The following is a 20,585-nucleotide window of genomic DNA, read 5'->3' as shown; positions in this document are numbered from 1 at the left end:
CCGTTCTGCCACAAACTCCTTATGTGACCTTGAGCAAGTCACTAATTTCTAGTTACCTTAAGATCCCCTTTTGTAAAACTGGGATAATACTTTCCTGCTTGTGGGGGTGAGGTTTAGTTCAGTGGCTTGCGACTGTTGGGTTCCAGGTGCTATGGAAGTATTAACTGGCAAAGAAGTGCTACAGTGCCAGCATCCCTAGCCAAGCTTTAGATCGCTAGATAAAATAAGGTTTCCTGTGTGAGGTAATGCAGGGGCTAGACTCTTCCTTCAAAAATATAGACTGTGTTGAATGTACTGCACTATAGGTTAATATTGAGGAAGCCCATGGCATGATTCATTGTGATCTCCAAGCCATTAAGCTTCTCCCTCTGGAACAACACCATTTTAATTAATTTGTCTGTTCCCCAAAGCCTGCTGCGGCATTGAGGCCTAGTGAGTATGTGACTGGAAATCCAATCACAGCCTCCTGCACAGCTGTGCCTGGTACTAACATATGCATAGCCTGAGATGAGGTTTCTTTGAGATCCTTTCTTCCACCCACATGTTGGAATCTCTCCTAGTGAGCCCAACAATGCTGCTAGGGAGAAAGTACAGCAAAACAGTCAGACCAATGGTTCATTTAACCCAGTTTCCTGTCTTGGACAGTGGCCAATGCCAGGTGCTTCAGAGAGAATTAAACAGGGCAATTATCACGTGATCCATCCCCTGTTGTCCACTCCCACCTTCTGGCAGTTAGAGGTTTAATAGATTTGCATTCCTGACCATCTTGGCTAATAGCCATTGATGGACCTATCCTCCAGAAACTTATCCAGTTCTTTTTTGAACTCACTTATATTTTCAGTCTTCACAACATCCCCTGACAAAAAGGCCATAAGTTGCCTCTGCATTTCCTCTTGTCTGTTTTAAAGCTGCCTATTCATTTCATTGGGCGACCCCTGGTTCTCATGTTACGTGATGGGGTGAATAACACCTCCCTAATCACTTTCTCCACCCCAGTCATGATTTTATACACCTCTATCATATCCCCCCTTTGCTCAAAGCTCCCGGGTCTAACTTTGCCCTTCATTATCGGCGCTCAACTCCCAGTGGAAGCTGTGCCTGAGTGCAGAACTGTAGCCCATGGCTCTCATGCAGACCAGCTGGAAGCAGGTATGAGTTAATTGGAGCCACACCTGATTTGAATGTGGTTCCTTGTTCTTGGGGAGGAAAGTTCCAAGTGCTAGTGCTCATTAAAGGCAGGTAACAAGGTTACTGTCAATGCTGCTACAGGGAATTACGCCAGCGCTCTTCACCTCTGCCTGAAACCTCCCATGCTGCTGCCTGGTCACGAGCTGTGGATCCCTGGCCTTGTTTCTATTTTCTGCTGCTTCCTCTGGCTCATGTTGCTATTGGTTACAGCACTGCCCTGTTAACACCCCTTTTCTTTATGACTGTTTGTAACACGGTAAGTCCAAGGCATCCCAAGCAAAATCAGACTTGCTGTGCTGATGCTGGGAGGGGAAACAGGCACAGAGGGCGTAAGTGATTTGAGGTAGGTCAGTGCCTGAGCTGGGAGTAGAAGCTATGTCCAAACCCCCTATCCACTGGACCATGCTGCCTCCTAGAGGCTGCATATAGCAGGACTCTTAGAGTTTCCAGAGGCTTTCATGACCGACTAAAAACAGCTAAGAACTCTACCGCAGCCTGCAGCGCTGCTCTATCTCTGTCTTTGCTGAGTGTCTCTTTGCTTTAAAGTTCCACACCATCAAAAGAGGATGAAGTACAAACATACAGGAGAAAGAGTCGAATACAGCAAGTCAAGGAGTGAATGTTTGCAAACTCATTTGCACTCCCTGTGGAGAAGGGTAGATTTACCAGTTACAAGATGGGGAAAAAACCAGCAAAGGGCTCAGTGGACCAAGCGAGGCACTGAGGCAAAAGGAGGTGATGCTGTTTAACCTCGCACCTAGCATGAGCTATGTATGTACCATAGGCGAAATCTGCAGACAGGATGAAAGCGGAGGAAGTACCTTTATGCAGGTCACGACAGCTTTCCCATCTACAGTGAAGTGTGTGGGTGTCAGTTTGACAATAAACAAGGCTTAACGTAGAGATGGGCTGAAAGCACTGATGTCCGCAGCCGGAACTCAAAGGTACTTTGCAAACCGATTTGATTTTTTTTTTTTTTTTTTTTTTTTTGTAAATAGCCAGATACTTTTCTGACTATAACTGTACTTTAACCGAGAGTGGAACAGGTTTTATTACCTCCAAGTGAGTTCAGCTTGTTAATTTCCACCCACAAAGATATTTAGCAGCTGTAGATGCTGGAATAGCTCCTGAGAAGTCACACAGCTCCAGGAAGAGACCCTCAGAGTGGACTCAGGGCCACGTATACAGGTGAATCGAAGTTTGTGTCACTTACAGGGCCCCCCAGCAAGTCCTTTATACTGACACCTTAAGAGTTACATCCGCTTGCTTAGCAATGTGTCATTGTGACATTCTCCTCCCACCCCCTGCAGAGAGCCAGCGCAAGGACTATATGCCACTTAAGCCTTCTAAGTCAGGCTTTGCAGTCGCCCTCTGCACAGGCTGGAGTGAACAGATATGTTCGCTTATAAAGAAGGCATTTTACAAGGTGCCTGTAGCGACAGAGAGGCCAAACAGCTGCTCCCTGACATACCTAGGTGCTTGTCTTAGGAACCCAAGCACAGCTCCACTGAAGGGTGCATGCCTGGGACAGCAAAACAGTCAAAAGCAACAGCTCCTACCGCAGTGGATTTGACTCACTTTGCAGCACATTTGGTGCAAGCTGGCTTTCTGCCTGCTGCCATGGGAATGAGTCACAGGGGATGGCTGAGGTGCTTTTATGCTATTTGATTAATTTTTTTGCAGTGGAACAAAAACATCATCAGGGAGATTATCTGAGTAGCCACATGCTGGCTCCACTAGCCAAGTGAACTGACGGAATTCATTCCGATGGATCCTGGCTGAAAGCCTCTTGTGAGCACCTTGCTTGTGGGCAGTACGTAGCACTGCAGAATGGGTGGGCGAGTGCCCGAGGCTCTGTCACCCAGGTGATTCCACCACAGGGAAAATGCCCCACCATAACCCTTGGAGACCACACACGATTGGTCCAGAAGACAATGAGCAATTGTAGGCCGAGCCCACGGCCCGGTCACAGAATGGCATTGACCCTAACGAGAAAGACTGAAGTTTAAACCAGCATGGGAAAAAAGCCCAGAAGCTCCACTAAGGACAGCCAGGGGAGCCAGGGCACAGCCTCCAGCACCCACTGAGCTGGGTGATTTTAAACTGCACCCCTTGCTTCAAGGGGGCAACAGATGAGAAGACGTTTTGCTGTTTTTAGCACTATAAATAATGTAAATTGCAAAGTCTCTAGGACAGGGACTTTGCCTTCTGTGTTGGTAAAGCATCTCACAGGACTAGGGCCCTATACCAATAACTCAAGTGGGACCATGAGTCCCGCAGCGTAGCTGCACTTTCTCCTTCCTGTTTCAGGAGGCATGATTGCTGGAAGGTTTTATGCTATCTGAGAGAACAGCTACACCTGGAAAAGCATCAAAGAGGTACTGCAAGATCAGTCTGATTTTTGAAAGTGGAAAGTTCCCAGGGAGCAGGAGCTGGAGATCTCATGCAGGTCTGCAGATAGTAGACTTGCTGTGCAAAAAACCCACTATAATGAAGGCCTGGCCCCTGACCCTGCGAAAGGCTGCCTCTTTTGGAGTCACTGGGAATTGCAGTTGCTCAGCACATCTCAAGACCAGAGTCTAAATTACGGAGGTGTTGAAACAACCAGCCTCTGGAACAGAAAGGGCCAGCAATGACCCTTAGCTAGAAGAGATCAAACCCCAAGGACGGTGTCTAACCTCATCCTGAGTAGGTCATCCCTGTCTCTAAGGGGTCTGTCTCTTTCTTACACCCTGGCAACACTTGTAAAGTTTGTCACGCCAATAAAGTCTTATTGAATTGAACTGAAAATGCCATTGACTCAGGTAATACAGGGTAGCCAGCACCTAATCTGACCTTTCACAAACCACAGAACAACTTTACTATCTTGCATTTAGACACTGATCACAGATGGGTCTGTGCTGTTGTGGATTCGGCCTCTCCCGAAGTTTGGGCTTTATGGTCAGATTAATGACTACCTGGCTGTGAAGCTTCAAAAAAAAAAAAAAAAGACGTGAGACAGGCAGGAGCTGTGGAAATGAGGCTTCAGATTTTGCTGCAGCTCAGCGCAGACCTGGTGCTCTTCGCCGTCGGCGGACCTGCAAGAGAGCAGATTTCCAAGCAATGGTTCCTTGTGTTCTAATGCTGCCTCCTTTTGTCAGTTACAGACTCATGGACCCAGCAATACAACGTGTTGCACCTGAGAGAACAGAGGAAACGGTCAACATCCTCACCAGACAAAGAGCCAAGGAGCTATGTGCTCTGGTCACTTTGACAGTGATGCTGAAGGATCATTCCCTCGCCTTGTGCCCCTTCGTGGTCAGCGCTATTAAATCTCAGCGCTGTTAGTCCCTGGGAGGTGTTGTAGTCTGAGGGCCCTGATCTATACTCTCCGTCTTAACTCCAGCTAACAAAGTCTTTATCTGGGAATTTCCTTTGGTTTCTAAGGAGAGTTCCCACACAGCCGGTACGTGCAGAGCGATTCCTTTAGAGCTTGTGGAGTCTCTTCCCCCATTACTTGCTTCCCCACCCCGCCTGCTTTACAGTCCTCTCTGATTCATTCTCATGATGGAAGATGGCCGGGAAAAGAATAGCTAGGAAGTGGTGACTGAGTGGGAAGGTTAGGGCAGTTGATGGATTCAGGGGTTGAGGAAAGCAGAGCTCATGGCCTGGGCTGGAGAGCAGGGCATTTGGACAGAGGAGAGAAGCGGAGGGTGGGGGTGAGAGCACCTAGACAGGGCTCAGGTTGAAGGCTGCAATGAGTTTGAAGGAGCTGGCTCTTGGGTTTTGTTAGGCTTCAAGGGCAGGGGAGAATTTAGCAAGGGTCAAGAGGATGGGTGACTGAGGGACTGCTCGGGTTTGGGAGTGGAAGGGCATCCAAGCCAGGGATAATCTGGGAGCGGGATACATATGGGCATGGGAATTCAGGATTTCCCAAGACAGTGGGATGAAAAGAGCCCCCTGCATCCTTAGGAGGTTCCCTGGCCTCTGGCGTGTCCTTCTCACATTCCTAACTCAACAGTGGATAACTCTTCAGATCCATTCCTCCCTATCTCAGGTTCCTAGCTTTCCACCTGCATTCCCTTCTGGCACCCGTCTGCCTGGTGTCTGAGCACCTTCTGTACACCCTAGGGCATATGTGTTCATCCAGCTCTCTTTTCCTCCCTCCCTGCCTTCCAGTCACCGGGATGGAGACCAGCACAAAGGGTCAGAGAACTGGGCTCATAATCTTTCTGCCACAGCGCACCGTCAGGTAATCTTGTCCTATAAATACCATATATTATGTTGTGTAGGGCAACACATATATAACATTTTAATTGACGTGGGCCCCCAAAGCCCACCCTTATTCTATGGCTATTTGAATTTATTTTTCAGTGCTTTATTAATGTTCATTACTTATTATTATATACAGATATTGATAATCATATAACAGATTAATCCAGCCAGTTGAGCTCTGTAGCCCCAGTACTCACGGGGTGTGGCCAGCTTTGTGAAGATGGGAAGCATTATATCTTCCAGCTGCTGCTTCTGATCCAGGAAGTCTTGCCTAGTGGGCTCCTTAGTGTTCTCAAGCCAGTCAGATTTTACACGGCAGGCGGTGAGAGACGTGTTCTATAGAAGGGTGGGGGGGAATTAACCTTTAGAGATGGCAAGCTCCGGCTGCCTGTGTGATCTGAGTGAGCTTACAAGCCTGGCCCTGCCAGCCACCAAAGAGAGGGTGCAACATTGGCCTACTTGAACTGAAACTGACCTTTCTTGTTAGGAATTAAACATTAAGGTATATTGAATACGTTTATATTAGTTAATTGAAGAGAGAGGTACGATTAGTGATCAGAGCCCAGGACTGGGAGCCAGGAGCTCCCAGGATCTCATCCAGAACCGACACTAACTTTTTCTGTGCCCCGAGCTCAGGAGAACTGGGTGGCACTCTCTTCAGAGCCCATAAATGCTGCTGAGCTATAGGAGACACTGCATAGCAACACGAGGTGCAGAGAGATCCAGCACCAAGAGTGCAGTGAAAGCAGGCTCCATTTTCCCCTGCGTGACCTTGGTATAATCACTTCACTTCTCTGTAGGTCAGTTTTCCCATCTGTAAATGGGGATAACATTCACCTTGCAGAGGACCTCTAAGGCTTCATTCATATGTGTAAAGCACTTGGGCTCAGATCTCAAAGATATTTAGGTGCTTATTGAAATTAGTGGGAGTTAGGCACCTAAATACTTGTGGGAGCTGAGCCTTTGTGTTTATCCTGCACCTTCTCCACAAGGATATCAAAGTAATATCATTCATATGCCTGTCTGCTCCCCCCTGAAAGCACTTCTGCACGTACTCTCCCCTCAAGCTGGGGAAGTCTTTCTGCAAAGGGTGGTGTTAGAGAAAACATGTCTCCACATGGAATCAAGAAGGCAGTGCTAAACTTTACTAAGAATAGGTCAGTCCTAATAAGAGCTCTGCACTGTACCTTGTCTTCCTTGTTCAGCCTTCCCTGCACCTTCTCTGGGTCTGCAATCGTTGCCTGGATGTGGGTGATGAATGTCCACAGGGCCTGCTTAGCTTCTGAGAAACAGGACCCACAAGACTATGAGACAAGGTTAAAGTTGTGGAGAAGTATTCACAGAACTAGACAGTGGCTTATAGAGAGTCAGGCTGCTACACAAAATGAACCAGCCTTGTGTCCAATGTTGATCCAGACTGCTTTAAGGATATTTAAGTAGTAATCCTTTGTCCTTCCTTGGAAGCCCTCGGGGTTTATAAATATTAACAAATTAAGCCTCACCACATTTGTGGGAGGTAGATAAGTCTTCTTGTTGTTAGTTGCATGTCTGCTTTCTCTCTGTATGCTGCACCAGTCCTGAAGACAGCTGGCTAGACAGACCTCGATAGTGCTGCCCAGAAAGACCACAGACTTGGTTCAGTGGTGGAGGCGCTCGGCCAGGTTTATTGTCAACAAAAAATGGTAGTAGCTCTATGTCTACAGTTACACTAACACATGTATGCCCATAGACTTTCCACTGCCCCCTCGAGTGGACAAAGATGCCCTTTCTCTGATCCCTCTTTTATACACTGATACAAAGAGGTTGCATATTGCCCTTCTGACATGGTAAGTTACCACCCTACACCTTGTACCTCTTGGTTAACCTGTCATCCTCACCTTATTTTTAGAAGGGGTCAATGTGTCCCTGTACCATCTTTGGGGAGTGTGTTTATACCATTAATTTGTATCGGGGTGTTCTGGTGATACCCTTCTGGAATGTGTTTACATGAATACCTAGTGCCTAGTACTTCTTAGAAGTGTCTGTTTTAGCAACGCCAGCCCTGTTTTTGCCACGTTCACATAATGGACTGTGAACTTGTAAGCAGGCATTTGCTTTATAGCAGATCCTGACTTTTGCTCATAGCCTGACTTTTGCTAACTTGGGGTCAGGCCTCAGGCCTTGTACTAGGCCCCATGCTTCCGGCTCTCTCTTTCTACTACTAGTCCCATTTTACAGACATGAAACCAAGCACAAACAGGACAGATCCTCAGCTGGTGTAAACCATTGATTTCAATGCCAATTTATGCCAGCTAACAATCTAGCCCCAAGAGGGTCTGATCCAAAGTCACACACAAACAATCAGTTTCCTGTCTTGCAGTCCCATGCTCTAGCATGATTTAACACCTGGATATAGTGCTGCAGGTGTGCACAGGTGTGGTAGCCACTAGATTGTGCTGTTCTCCCTCAGGAACAAAATTAAATAATTATTTTTTTAGAAATGATGGGCCTGCCCCTGTGGGGTGGTGGGTGCCACTCACTGCCCCAGACTTCAAGGGAAGTCCCAAGAGCTCAGCCTCCCTCAGGGTCACACCTACACTGAGGGTCACCTTTGTAGGCTGCAAACCTGAGGGGTCAGCCATTGGCAAAACTGTGTATCTTAGAAAGAGCACAACGCAGAGCACTCCTCTTACTTCCACAATCTAGAGCCGTTGCAGGTCAGGCTGTGAACCCCCGACTCACACCAGAGCAGTTACTGACACAAGGAGCTGTGTGTATAAAGGGTTCCCAACCAGACACAATGGCATTAGATTTCTCATGGTATCCAGTTCCATAGATATAACTGCTGTATTAGCTCACCAACAGAATAGCCTCCTTTGCAAGTCAAACATCTGTATTCATAATACTTTGTACATATATATATAAATAGCTCCTTTCCTCTGTGGATTTCAAAGCACTATACAAAACGGGTCACTATACAAAACGGATCACTTTACACATGGGGAAACTGAGGCACAGAACGGCTCAATCAATTGCACAGGTGGGATTAGAAATCAGTCTTTCTAACTTCTCCTTCCCCACTCTAGCTGCTAGACCATGTTAGGCTGCTTGTAGCTTTAACTCCTTACATTGCCCACTGAGAAAAGCTTTGAGATCCTTATGACATCACAGTGCCTATCTTGAAACCAAACCACTGGCTGATGATGTCACCAGTCGACAACTTCTCTGGCACTCAGATCTGGAACTTGATCCCAAGCCACAAAATGCCATGGTGGAGACGTTCATTTGCTTAAAATCCATTCAGGGCAATAGAGTATGAACTCTAAAGGCTATTTGCCACTGGATCTCTGGCTGCAGTTGGTACATGGTGACGATCAAGTCACTAGAGACCTTACCTTTTAAAAAAAGAAGACAATGTTTATCCAAGGTCTCTCCCTAGTCTTTCCTATCTGGATTGTCTTCTTGTTCCAAGACAGCCTCTGCCTTTGTGATCGCCCAAGCTGGGCAAGAGTTGGATGGGAAATTCTTCCAGAGGATCTGGAGCAACTGAAGCTTGAAATTCAGCTTCACTCTAGCTGTCTGCCCTACCCTCTGGACCAACTGTCTCACTACCTTACCATCCTGGAAATACACAAAGGATGCCTTGAGGTCCTGTATGCCAGCTGCACAGTTATTCTTTTCCTCGTAGGGGGTTTATGTGTACACTGTCTTTGGAGCAATTGGAGAAGACCCGAGAGGAAGGTGAGTGATGTAAATGAGTAAAGTAGGAACAGTGTTGGTTAACTTAGAGCATGGGACTGGAAATAAACTAGTTCTGCTACCGACTTACCGGGTGGCCTTGGGCAAGTCACTTAAGCCTACATTTTCAAAAGTATCTGCTAATTTTGGGGGCCTCCATTTTGAGGTGCCATTGAAGACACTGAGGCCAAAAGGCTCAGAAAAAGCTAAGTCCATATTTAGGTACCTCGGTAAGTGGCCTGATTGTCAAAAATGTCAAGGACTCAAGATCTCCCATTGACTATACCCATTTTTCCAGGGAAGCTGCTGTGTGTTTGGCACTTTGGGAAGTCAGACCACTTGTTTAGGTGTCGAAATATCCTGTTTTTTTAAAATGTTGGCCCCAGGACCGGGGCAGTTGTCAGCTTTAGAGTTTTGTGCCATGATTTTGTGCTGTGAACAGCTAGAGTCAAGGTACTTATACGTGGGAAATAGCAAGTAGTACACTTGGCTTGGATCATCCCTGAGTCTTGAGTCCCATTTTGCGGGAGGTAGAAGCCCTCTGGATATGGCCTGAGATCTGGAGAAAGCCCACCCTTATCTTAACTAGTACTATGATTTGTATTAGAGTAGCTTTTACGCTCCCCAGTAAAGGATCAGGTCCCATGGTGCTAGGTGCTGTACAGATATGCAGTAAAAAAAATAGTCCCTGCCCCAGACAGCTTATAGCATGGGTGAGGGTTACTGAATGGTGCTCTCTGAATCGATGGGGTAAGGAAAGAGGCAGAGGAGAGATGAGGGGGGTAACACCTGCTGCCCTTAATCCCACTCCCTCTCTCTCATTCAGCGATCACCAAACAGTCGATGCCTGGAGTCTTGCTGCTGCAAACACTCACTTTCCAAATGAATCCAAGCCAAAGGATTTGCTCTGGCTCGCCCATGCAGCAGGGCTGCTCTCTATACTCAGTCCATGCAGTGCCCTCGGTGAGGCAACAGTCTTGCGCATAGGCTTTCAGATGGAGTCAGATCTTGGCCCAGTTCCTCAAAGTATTTTGGCTCCTAACTTACACTGAAATCAACGGAAATGAGGAGCCTAAATACCTTTGAGGATCTGGGCCCTGGTGCTTTTGGGGTAGAGTGCTGTTCTGCCACTTCACTGTCAGGATTTGTGAGGAAGCTTGTAAGGCTTTATAAACCCAGTAAGAGCCAGATTCTAACACTCTTCCTTCCTTTTGAGTAGTGCATTTCTCCCGGGGTAGACCCACCTGTGTCAATGGGACTATTTACAAAGCAAGGGACAACTCAGTGTAAGTGAATCAAGAAGTGGCCCTCAGAGCTCAGCCCTGCTCACACAATAAAAAGAGGAGTTTTGCCATTGACTTCAGTGGGACCATCAGAGGGAAGGGCTGATTTTAAAGATACAGGTCAACTGGGTCTCATTTCAACTGAATTGCTATTCTGAGGACTGAACCTAACAGCAGAGGACTCTGTAGCATGTGCTCTCTCCAGAATTTCTCGCATGCACCATGAATATAGCAACCTAGGAACTACCAGACTGGCTCTGACTTCTGATCATCTAGTCCAGTGTCTGGTCTCTGACAGTGGCCAAAACCAGACGCTTCAGGGGAAGGTGCAAGAAACCCCATATAGGCAAATGTGGGCTGACCTGCCCCCAGGAAGGTCTCATCCAAGTCCCTAACAGTTAGAGATTGATTAAAGCCCTAGAATGGGCAACAGAGACATTTGAAAGTACTGTAAGAGCCAGGGGAAAACACAGTGGGAGCCCTAGCAGGTGGACAAGAGGATAAGTCTGAGGTTTTCTTATGACACCCTTCAGAGAGCAAATCTCTGGAGAATAACAGACTAGACCAAATCTCCAGGCTGGTGTGAATCAGAGCATCTTCAGTGAAATCAGTGGAGGTACATTTACAGCAGCCATAGATGTGTCCTGCGGACACTTGAATTTGTAAGTAAGAAATAAAGCCAGGCTGATGGCCTTTGACTCTCGAAGCAAAGAACTACTGTCACCATGTCATCGGCTTTGTCTTTCCAGGTGGCTGTCCAGACCTCTTCAGTTTCTGTTGCGACAGAATTTCATACTGAGTGCACCTGCAATGTGAACAAAATGCTCTGCAGGCTGGTGGCTAACACGTCCATCATGATGGAATATCTGGAGCACGTATGCCATCATCATGGGAAAGAAGCCAGGCACCAGAAGTTAAGTAAGAAAAGGAAGACAGAAGAAATTGTGGATGAAGAGATCTTCCCTATTTGTCCGTACAACCACAGCTCCAGCATGGATACAGTGATGCAGGAAGTATAGGGAAAGGACTCCTCCTCAGACAAAAATCATATTTTCGTGCTCTAATGATTGTTTATCCATATTCTTTGCAAGGATGTTGCTGAGGCAGGAGAGTGAAGAGGTCAATGACAGAGCCAATCCGAAGTCTATAGCTGTTTGAATGCTTATCTAGTGATGACAGTTGCAAAGTTGAATGTTGTCGATGTTCCCGTGGATAGGTGGAGAAGGAGGAGGGGAAAAAGAGGGACTATTAAAAAAAAAATCTTTCAGAGGTCTGGTGAAGTGGTTTAAATTGGGAACGTCAGTAAAATAGCACTGTACTGGGCAAAAAGATGCCCCAGTTCTCCCTTGTGATCCGGCCCCTTTGATCCACTCTTGCAATGCCAGGCAACTGGAAAGCTGACTTATCCAGCCAGTTGGGGACTCCTCTAGCACAAGGTGAATCCCCATATGGCATGGAACCCGAACAGGTGCTGTACACCAACTCCTCCAGCACAGTGGGCATGGCCAAGGAACAGAGGGCATGACTGGAGAACAACTCTGTCCAGCAACCCCTGGCTGCTAGAATTCCCCCTTAGGGCTGTAGCTGCTGGGCGTAACGGAGCAGTTCTGAGGCTGCACTTAGTCATACCAAAGCCAAACTGGTGCCAGATACCCTGCATGCCGGGGAGCTGTGTCCCTTTCCCTCAGGTCCTGCACTGAGCGTCACTTGTCAGGGCCAGAGAACCTCAGCCTGATTCTTTCTGCTCTCCTGGACTTTCCTTAGGGCGTGGGCAGCTACCAAGGATCCACCCACACAGTTACTGGTGAAGATCTAACCTTAGGAGCTGCATTTGTTGTTGGATCAATCGCCTGGCAGGCCACACCTAGTGTAGTGTTTGAAATTCACTTGACCTCTAGACATGGGGTCAGATCCTCCACTGGTATAAATCAGGATAGCTTCATTCACTCCCGTGGAGCTCTGATGAACTTCCACCAGCTGACAAACTAGCCTCTGGTGATCATAACCTCCTCTGTGTAGCTGTTAAGCTCAGGCGTTACCAGTCTTACCTGCCCATTCCAGGAATTCGACGCAGTCTGTCTGTGCGTAGCGGTAGGCTATATCTCGGGCCTTTTCACCCTGGTAGGTTGTTGCTAAAATATCTGCTTCCAGTTCTACCAGAGTTTTTAAAGTGTCTAGGTGGCCCCAGGCTGCAGCACAGTGGAGGAGCGTGTAACCTGGTGGATGAAAGAAAAGTCTTCAGAGCCAAAGGGAGCGGTATCTTGCTGAGGGTCAAATGCCAACTAACAACACTTTGCATTTTCATAGCACCTTTCTTCCCAAATTATCCCAAAATGCTAGGTACATGCGGAGGGCCTGTGAAATGCAGCCGTCACTGGAGGGGAGGTTGGCAACCAATCAGCGCAGCGCAGTGAGGGCGGGGAGAAAATTATGGCCCAGAGCAATCCTCAGACAAACCGTACATGGAAGGAGCCAGACATGGAGGGGAAGGGAAATTCATGTGGAGTCTGGAATCAATTGTTCAACAGAGGAAGAGGAAGATTTGCAGCAAGAGGGTTTGAGAATTTAGGTTGCAGGAAGTGAAAAATGACCAACCAGCTGGGGCAACAGAACAGAAATATCAGCTTTGAACAGTGGAGAGTTACAAGAAGGAAACAGAGGAGAGGCCAGGATAGAGGGAGTGAGTGAGCACGGAGAGGAGGTGGGTATAAAGCCATGTGAGGGTCTAGGATCAGATCCAAAGCCTAGTGAAGTCAATGCCGTTTGGATTGAACTTCACAGAAGCAGAGTGGAAGGTGGAAGAAGTAGGCGAATGTGAATTCAGAGAGGTCAGGTTAAGCTTGAAGGAGAAGAAGGGCTGATCCTGCATCAATGAACTCAATGCATTGGCTCGGATGAGAATTGGGTCAGGGCTGGAGTGAGCAGGTGTGTGGCCCAATCTGGTGCCCACTGCTGTCTGCTACATACCTCTGGCTGTTTTATCCTTCATGACCACGCCGTACTTTGCCAGTGCTCTGATGACTGCACTCTGTCCAGCCATGCAGGTTGTATACAGTAGGTCTCTCCCTACAATGTCCTTTTCCATGAGCAGCTGCATGGCCTTTTCACTATCAGGGTCGTCTGGGTCCGCAAAAATCTGCTGCACACCCTCTACGTCTCCAGTGAGAGCAGGCCTCAGGAGAGGGTTAGAATTATCTGGCTCTTTAGGCTCCTCTGTATCTTCTGGCTGTGTTGCCACTATCAGCTCCATTGTCTCTAGAGCAATGTCTGCCAAGAAAATAGGAACAGTATGGAATCCTTTAAAGCTGATTGGTTTTGTGGTGTGCTTATACATACAATCACCAGGATTGCAACCTGGGTCTTTTCCTAAATAGAATGGGGCACTTCCAGTGTGCATCAATGACTCTCCATGATCTGAAAGGATTGTTTTACAATGTTGCCAGCTCTCTGTCTCCTTATTTTATTCTTAAAGCCTCAGATGCGGGAACCATGATATTGCATGAGAATCTCAGCTTTCATTTAAAAAACAAAATACATTTCTGTCCCTTATGGCTGCAGAGTACAACTGGAAAATGTCAAGGAAGTGAACCCTAATGGCTCAAACCCCAGAAGGCAAATACAAAGAACCCAACTTTTACTGTTTTTTAAAAATCTCATGATTTTTAAAGCCAGTGTTGTGATTTTTGTGAGTCAAACTCATGAGCTTTGAACATTTGGTGTTGGCAATACTGATTTCACAGTGCTACCAACAAGCATGGTAGTTTTGCAGAAAGCTTGCAACCTAACTAGGGCAAAGTGGATCAAATTAACTGGTGACCACATTAAGTGCAAATCATCGTGATAAATTAAGACAGATTTTCATAAGTTTATATATCAGGCAGAGCTTGGTATGAGCAAGACAATGAACTTTCTTTGAACTCAGTAGCCCTTATATAAAGTTTTAAAATGTAATTTTTCTGCTCAGGGTTAATTTATTTGTATAAATATAAAATCTATATATACTCATAACATTACTGGCTCCCCCTGCTGGCTACCAATTAATGGTTTTACCTTTTACAGACTGGTGAAGAAGGATAATTATTTTGGCACTGAAGATCATAGGATCTTATTCTCTTGCAGCTTTTGGGGAGTGTACACAGACTAGCGATTAGAGAAGAGCACTGAAAGTAGAGATTGCTGCGTTCTAGACCTTGCTTTCTCACTTACTAGCTATGAGCCGGCTCCATCACCCATTGAAGTCAATGGAAAAATTCCCATTGATTTCAGTAGACATTGTATGAGGTCCTGTGTGACCTCAGGAAAAGTCACATAACTTCTCCATGCATTGGTTTTCCCACTTGTAAAATGGGGATAATAATGTAAATTTGCAAGATTGTTGTGAGGCTTAATTAATTACAGCCTTAGGAAGCTAGCAAAAGTGATATTGGTGGGGGGATAGGGACATAGTTTTTAATCCCATTGAAATGGGACACACAAGTTTTTTGCAGAGATGCACGAGGAAAATTATAGATATACATATTTATATATATAGCCATTGTTTTTTATTTTATCACAAAAGCACTTATCCACAGATTTAAAATACACAAACACTTAGAGATTAAGGGCCTGGACCAAAACACAGGGCACTTTAACGTCTATGTGCTCCATAAGAGAGAGACTTTTTAGGGACATAGAATCAAGGCCTAACTCAGTTAATTCAGGGCTGAGGATTATGTGGAGTCCCAGTCAAGACAATGGGACTCTGCACAGGAGGAAGGTCCATAACTGGGAATTGGATCGGGCCCAATGTCACTTAAGCTGACAGGGACCGTTTTGTTTCTGTTTTCTCATGACATGGCAAATACATTCTTACTGTGCAGCTACTTCTCACTCCAGCCCCTGGGACAGTGCTGTTTGGACAAACATTTAACAAGAGAAGCCATGCTCGAGGAGGATTTGCCATCGAAGGACCTGATTCTGACTGGTGCTAAGTGTCCCAGACTCACTGATTCTAGTGGGCGCTGCAGGTACCAAGATCACCCGCTTTTCAGGGTAATTGTGTTGAAAAACACAGTGACACAGAATGTCACAAGGCAGGGGCCTACTGTGCTGAATTCATGTGTGGCGACATCATTGTTCTCCGCTCAGATGCTCCTCAGTGGCACCCTACTGGACCCACACTGCCGTGGGACACCAAGCACCCCACGTGCAATGTCCCATGGCTCCCTAGTGCAGATTCTCAGGATCAGGCCCTAAATGACCATCCTGAACAAAACTCAGTTAGGGCCCCATGGCCTCTCTAGGGCTCACATAAACCTGCGCACAGAGGGGAGTGTCCTCACCAGCAAATCCCAGGGAAGCTGTTCCTGGCCTGCCTGGCCCCACCGATGCGGACAGCTTCTGCTGTTGCCGTAGCAACTGTTCTCTGTGTGCCACCGTCACTCTTGTCCGGATTCCAGGGAAGGTTGACATCACGGAAAGGCCTCGCCCAGCCAGCTGGGTGACCAGGCCCGCTGCCAAAGGTTCCGGGTGTGTACCATGCTACTGAGGCTGGCAATGAGAGAGACGGAAGGGAAATCGCTGGTGAATACAGCTGAAGGAATCATCACAGCCTTATGATGCCAGGCTGCATCTCCTGACACTGTTATTTTTAGGGATAGGATTTAAAAGAGTCCTTTCCCATCCCTTGATATCATATCAGTGAGCTGTCTGTGATGGCCCTGGGAGTCACTGAACCTTTTGGAGCAGACTGCACATCTTCTAAGCAGGAGCCTGATTTCAGAGCCTCCTGAAGTGAATGGGAGTCTTCCCACTGTGCCTGACCCTGAAGCAAGAAAAGCTTTTTATGTAGGTGTAGCTGTTGGCCAAAATCTTGTTTTTGAAATATATGTAAGAACAGAGCCACAAACACCCCCCTTCCTACCAAAAGGCACATCAGTCTGAATCAAAAGCTAAAACCTCAAACTGACTCTTACTGTTCTACCCTTTTAAATGTTAATTCAAGTCTGTCTGTACTTTGTATAATTTTAACATTGTTTGTAAATGTCTGTACTATGTCCACTGGCCAGTTTATCTGTTAATTTTACCTGCTTCCAATATATTTGTAAAAATCCTATTCTAAGTACAAAAGCCACACTGCAATGTAATGTATCTATCTAATTGTGAAAGACACTGTCAAAAATGAAATAAGGTTTGCTCTAAAAAATAATATGTAAGTTCTTCAGCTAGGAGTTGGCCCTGAGTGATTGAAGTGTGAATGGCTGAGCAATTGAGTTGGATGTAGACAAAAAGAGTGATTGAACAATTGGTCTGAGTAAGGGATATCTAAACAGACATGAAGAAAACACCAACCTCACCTAAAACACTTGAGGGAAGAAGAAAGAAGCAAAGATGATCAAATGGCCGAAGAGGAGCCCACCCTGATGACTTTGGAGCCAGCACATTTCAAAGGACAAAATCTGATCAGGCTTGCAACAACGTGGGTGATTGAGGATCACACCAAGAATGCAGTTGCAGCATGACAATGCAAAACCCATAGACTTACATGGGGTCCTTTCCCTATAAAATGGGACAAGAAGATGAAGGAGGTTCGGGTCTACAACATCACATCAGCCAGGAGTACCGATGCGCATCGGCAGAACCTTGCTCCTCATCCTCACGCTCTAGTCACCTGGCCAGTGACTATCATGAGCACCAAGAAGCTGGTAACTATGACATCTGGAAGATCCCTATGTATGTTTGTCTGTCTCTATCTGTGTGTGCCTGTCAGTGTGTGTGAATGTGAATGAAAGCATCAATTGAAACATGTGTCTCTGTAATTTGTAGTATTGATATAATGTTAATACTGTTTTCCTAGTGTTTACATTATTATTAATGCTATTTCACTAAGTAGAGCACAATATTAATGTTATTACAGTGTTGATACTTTTCTTTTCTTTGATACTATCTACAGAAGTTTCTGTGTTCACAATAAATGCGGCTTGTTGCCTTATCCCCTAATAAGATCCTGTAATATTTGTTATTTGGGTAACATAGCCATGTCAGTCCCAGGATATTAGTGAGGCAAGGTGGTTGAGGTAATACCTTTTATTGGACCAACTTCTGCTGGCAATAACAGAAGTTGGTCCAGTAGAAAATATTGCCTCACCCACCTTGTCTCAAGAAAAGGGGTGGCAGTGCACCAGATAGCAACCTGCCACCAGCTGGGAAATGGACAATAATGAGAAATGGACACAAGGGATCAAGTCCCAAATACACCCTTTCTGGCTGGATTGTACCTGCCCTAACAGATACCTGAGAGGACTTTTTTTTTTTTTTAAAAACCACCTCTTTGACAATACTTGCACAGCTTTTCATGCCAATAAAGTCTCCTTGAATTGAACTTCAGTGAACTCCTTCAGTGAACTCTGGATCAGGACCCAGGTGAGCAAAAAAGTTGTAGGACACATGAAGCTTCTCTCCTTTTGCTCCTTCGCATAGTGTCTGGGTACAGTCATAATCCCCAAAGCACACAGACTACTGCCTCCCAGTGACCACTTGACATGCAAGACACCCCAAAAGCAATGGGGAAGAGGTAGAATTGGCTGGTTGCAAAAAAAAGAACACATCACAGTTTCTTAAGGATGGTGCAGCAGACGCACACACATTCTGCACACTTGAGGGCTTCCGGAGCAACTTCTGTGGTGAAGCAGAACTCCCCCTAGGCAGTGTGATATATAAACGTCACAATCAAACCTTCCAGAGAGAGTGTAACTCATCAAATCGGAAGGAATGTAAACCTCCATTTATTTAAGAAATTAAAGAAATGCTGAGTTCTAAGAAGTTAGCACTTTGCATTCTTAGGTTGTCTCATCAGGGGATCACAAAACACTATGCAAACATTGATTAAACCTCACAACCATCCCCCTTCCATGACAAAATTGCTACACTGGGGATGATCCCACCCGTCCCAAGATTGTGATGCTATCTTAGCACCTGGAGATGCAAAGCAATAATGTTTCATAGATCCCAAAAGTGAGTTCAGGACACATAGACAACTGTAATTGCAGGATACCTTGTGAAAAGCTGTTAGTAATAGTGTGTCAGTCTTTCCTGTGAGATAGATGTTATACCGACTTCATTTTACAGGGTGCGGAAACAGAGACACAAAGCAATTTAATTACTTGTCCAAGGCTATACAGCAAGTTGGGGGTCTGAGTCAGGAACAGAATCCAGGAATCCTCACTTCCAGTTTCCTGCTCTAATCACTAGGAAATACTTCTGTTTATTCACATCAATGTACATTAAATTCCCAGAGCCTAGTGAAAGTGACATTAATAACTGATAATCACTTTATTGAGCTGATAAGGGTTGAGTGATCTGCCCGAAAGTTGTATTGAAATGGGTAGTCACACTTAAGAAAGGGCGTAAGTCTTTGCAGAATCAAAGTCCAATTGAAGTACATTGATAAGGCTTTGCAACTGCTCTTTCATTTTTGACCCAACACAAATCTGCTATTATCTCATTAGTGTTATTGCTGGGTGTGGAGGTGGGAATTGTCTTGAGTCGTTCTGAGCATCTTGAATTATTACGATAGGCAAAGAATAAAAAACATAACACACTTGTTGCAAAGGTTGCACTTTGTAGGGTACTTTGGTATTCTTTGAAAGGAATGGTGCTAAAGAAATGTAAAGTATGACCAGTTCAAGTTTATTAAGGCTGCTGGATTGTTGGAATAATTGCTCGGTTCTATACCTGGCTCTGTCATTAACTCACTGTGCGATCATGGGCCAGTCACATAAATGATCTATGCCTCCATTTTCTCATCTACAGAACCTGGATAATAATCTTTACATAGTAAACAGGAAGAAATGCCACCTGTCCCCCAAATTTCCACAATCATCCAACTTTAAACAAGTGAAAATATGCTAAACCCTGTGATTAGGGATGCTAATGGCTCCTGAATGCACCTGCAAATTTGGGATATTTAAAACAACGTGTGACCCTGCATTTTATTATTTGGAATTCTTGTCATCAGGAGTGCTAAGTCATCAAGTCACATTTGGTGACATTTTGCTCTGTGGGTTGGTGACACGTCACCGTGACGTGGCTATGTTTGCCCCAACATGGTGATGCTTCATTGGGATGTTTTTCCACAACAGTTCTCTGTAAGGCTTTACCCTGACACAGGGACACCTCATCGTGATGTGGCGCCACTTTGTTATGATGCTTTTTTATGGCATGATGATGCTTTGTTGTGGCATTATGACCCTTTGGTGTGACGTATTTTTCCATGACATACTGTCATGATGGAGGGATGTATTGCTGTGAGGTAGTGATGCTTCTCCAGGACACTATGACACTTGGTGTTGACCCGTTACCATAACGCTTGGTGGTGACTGTTGCCATGACGCTTTGCCATGACACAGTGACACTTGGCAGTGACGCTATTACCATCACACTTTGCCACAACACAGTCACCCATCACTATAATGCTTGGTAGTGACTGTTGCCATGACAAAAACAACGAGAGTTCTATGGCACTTTAAAGACTAACAAATTTAATTTCAGAAGGCATAAGCTTTACCATGACACAATGATACTTGACAGTGACCCATTACCATGCCACTTGATGTTGACTGTTATGATAACGCTTTGCCATACCAGTGGCACTTGGCGGTGACCTGTTACCATGACACTTTGCTGTGACACTTAGCAATGACCCATTACCATAATGCGTGGTGGTGGACCGTTGCCATGATACTCTGCTGTGACACCTGACAGTGACCCATTACCATACCGCTTGGTGGTGACCATTGCCATGACACAGTGACAACTGGTCATACGGTTGTCAACATTGTATTTCAAAGATAAGAGACTGTTTTCTTAGCATCCCCGCCCCACCCCTCCTGCTGATATTAATTATTATTATTCTCACCTGCATTCCCCAGGGGTATTTCTTGCTGCTTTTTGCAGCATCAGCCGCTCCTGATCTTCTTGTACAGAGATGAAAAAATAAGGGACGTCCCCTGTAACAAGGGACTGTTGGCAATCCTATGACCAATGGCCAGGATACTTTACAAGATGCTTCATGGTGGTGTGGGGACTTTATGTGACAAACCAGGGCGGTACCAGCACAGGCCGCTGCCAGGACAGTCCGGCCTGTGCCCTCAGCCTGGTCCCGCT

General features: G+C 45.9%; 1 protein-coding gene across 1 annotated transcript; it reads right to left on the bottom strand.

Annotated features, from left to right (window-relative positions):
• Nucleotides 1-4,212: 4,212 nt before the first annotated feature.
• ANKRD45 (ankyrin repeat domain 45) lies at nt 4,213-13,715 on the bottom strand. The gene is made up of 5 exons (XM_067532532.1): nt 13,410-13,715; nt 12,491-12,658; nt 6,630-6,724; nt 5,640-5,778; nt 4,213-4,265 (listed from the first exon to the last, which is right to left on the bottom strand). The coding sequence occupies exons 1-5, from the start codon at nt 13,690-13,692 to the stop codon at nt 4,213-4,215; spliced, it is 738 nt and encodes a 245-aa protein (XP_067388633.1). The 5' UTR covers nt 13,693-13,715.
• Between the last annotated feature and the right edge of the window lie 6,870 nt (nt 13,716-20,585).

Source organism: Emydura macquarii, unplaced genomic scaffold, assembly GCF_026122565.2.
Source record: "Emydura macquarii macquarii isolate MOO-44397 ecotype Brisbane River unplaced genomic scaffold, CSIRO-AGI_Emac_v2 contig_3287, whole genome shotgun sequence".
Taxonomy (NCBI): Eukaryota; Metazoa; Chordata; order Testudines; family Chelidae; genus Emydura; species Emydura macquarii.
This window is presented reverse-complemented; position numbering and strand designations above follow the sequence as displayed.

Excerpts from the sequence above, each read along its gene's own strand:
- ANKRD45 (XM_067532532.1), bottom strand. The coding sequence starts at position 13,692 with ATGGAGCTGATAGTGGCAACACAGCCAGAAGATACAGAGGAGCCTAAA. Across the intron at positions 6,725-12,490 it reads CGAATTCCTGGAATGGGCAG|AAGCTAAGCAGGCCCTGTGG; the intron begins GTAAGACTGGTA and ends CCTGTTTCTCAG. Across the intron at positions 4,266-5,639 it reads CACAAAGCTGGCCACACCCC|GTCCGCCGACGGCGAAGAGC; the intron begins GTGAGTACTGGG and ends GCTCTCTTGCAG.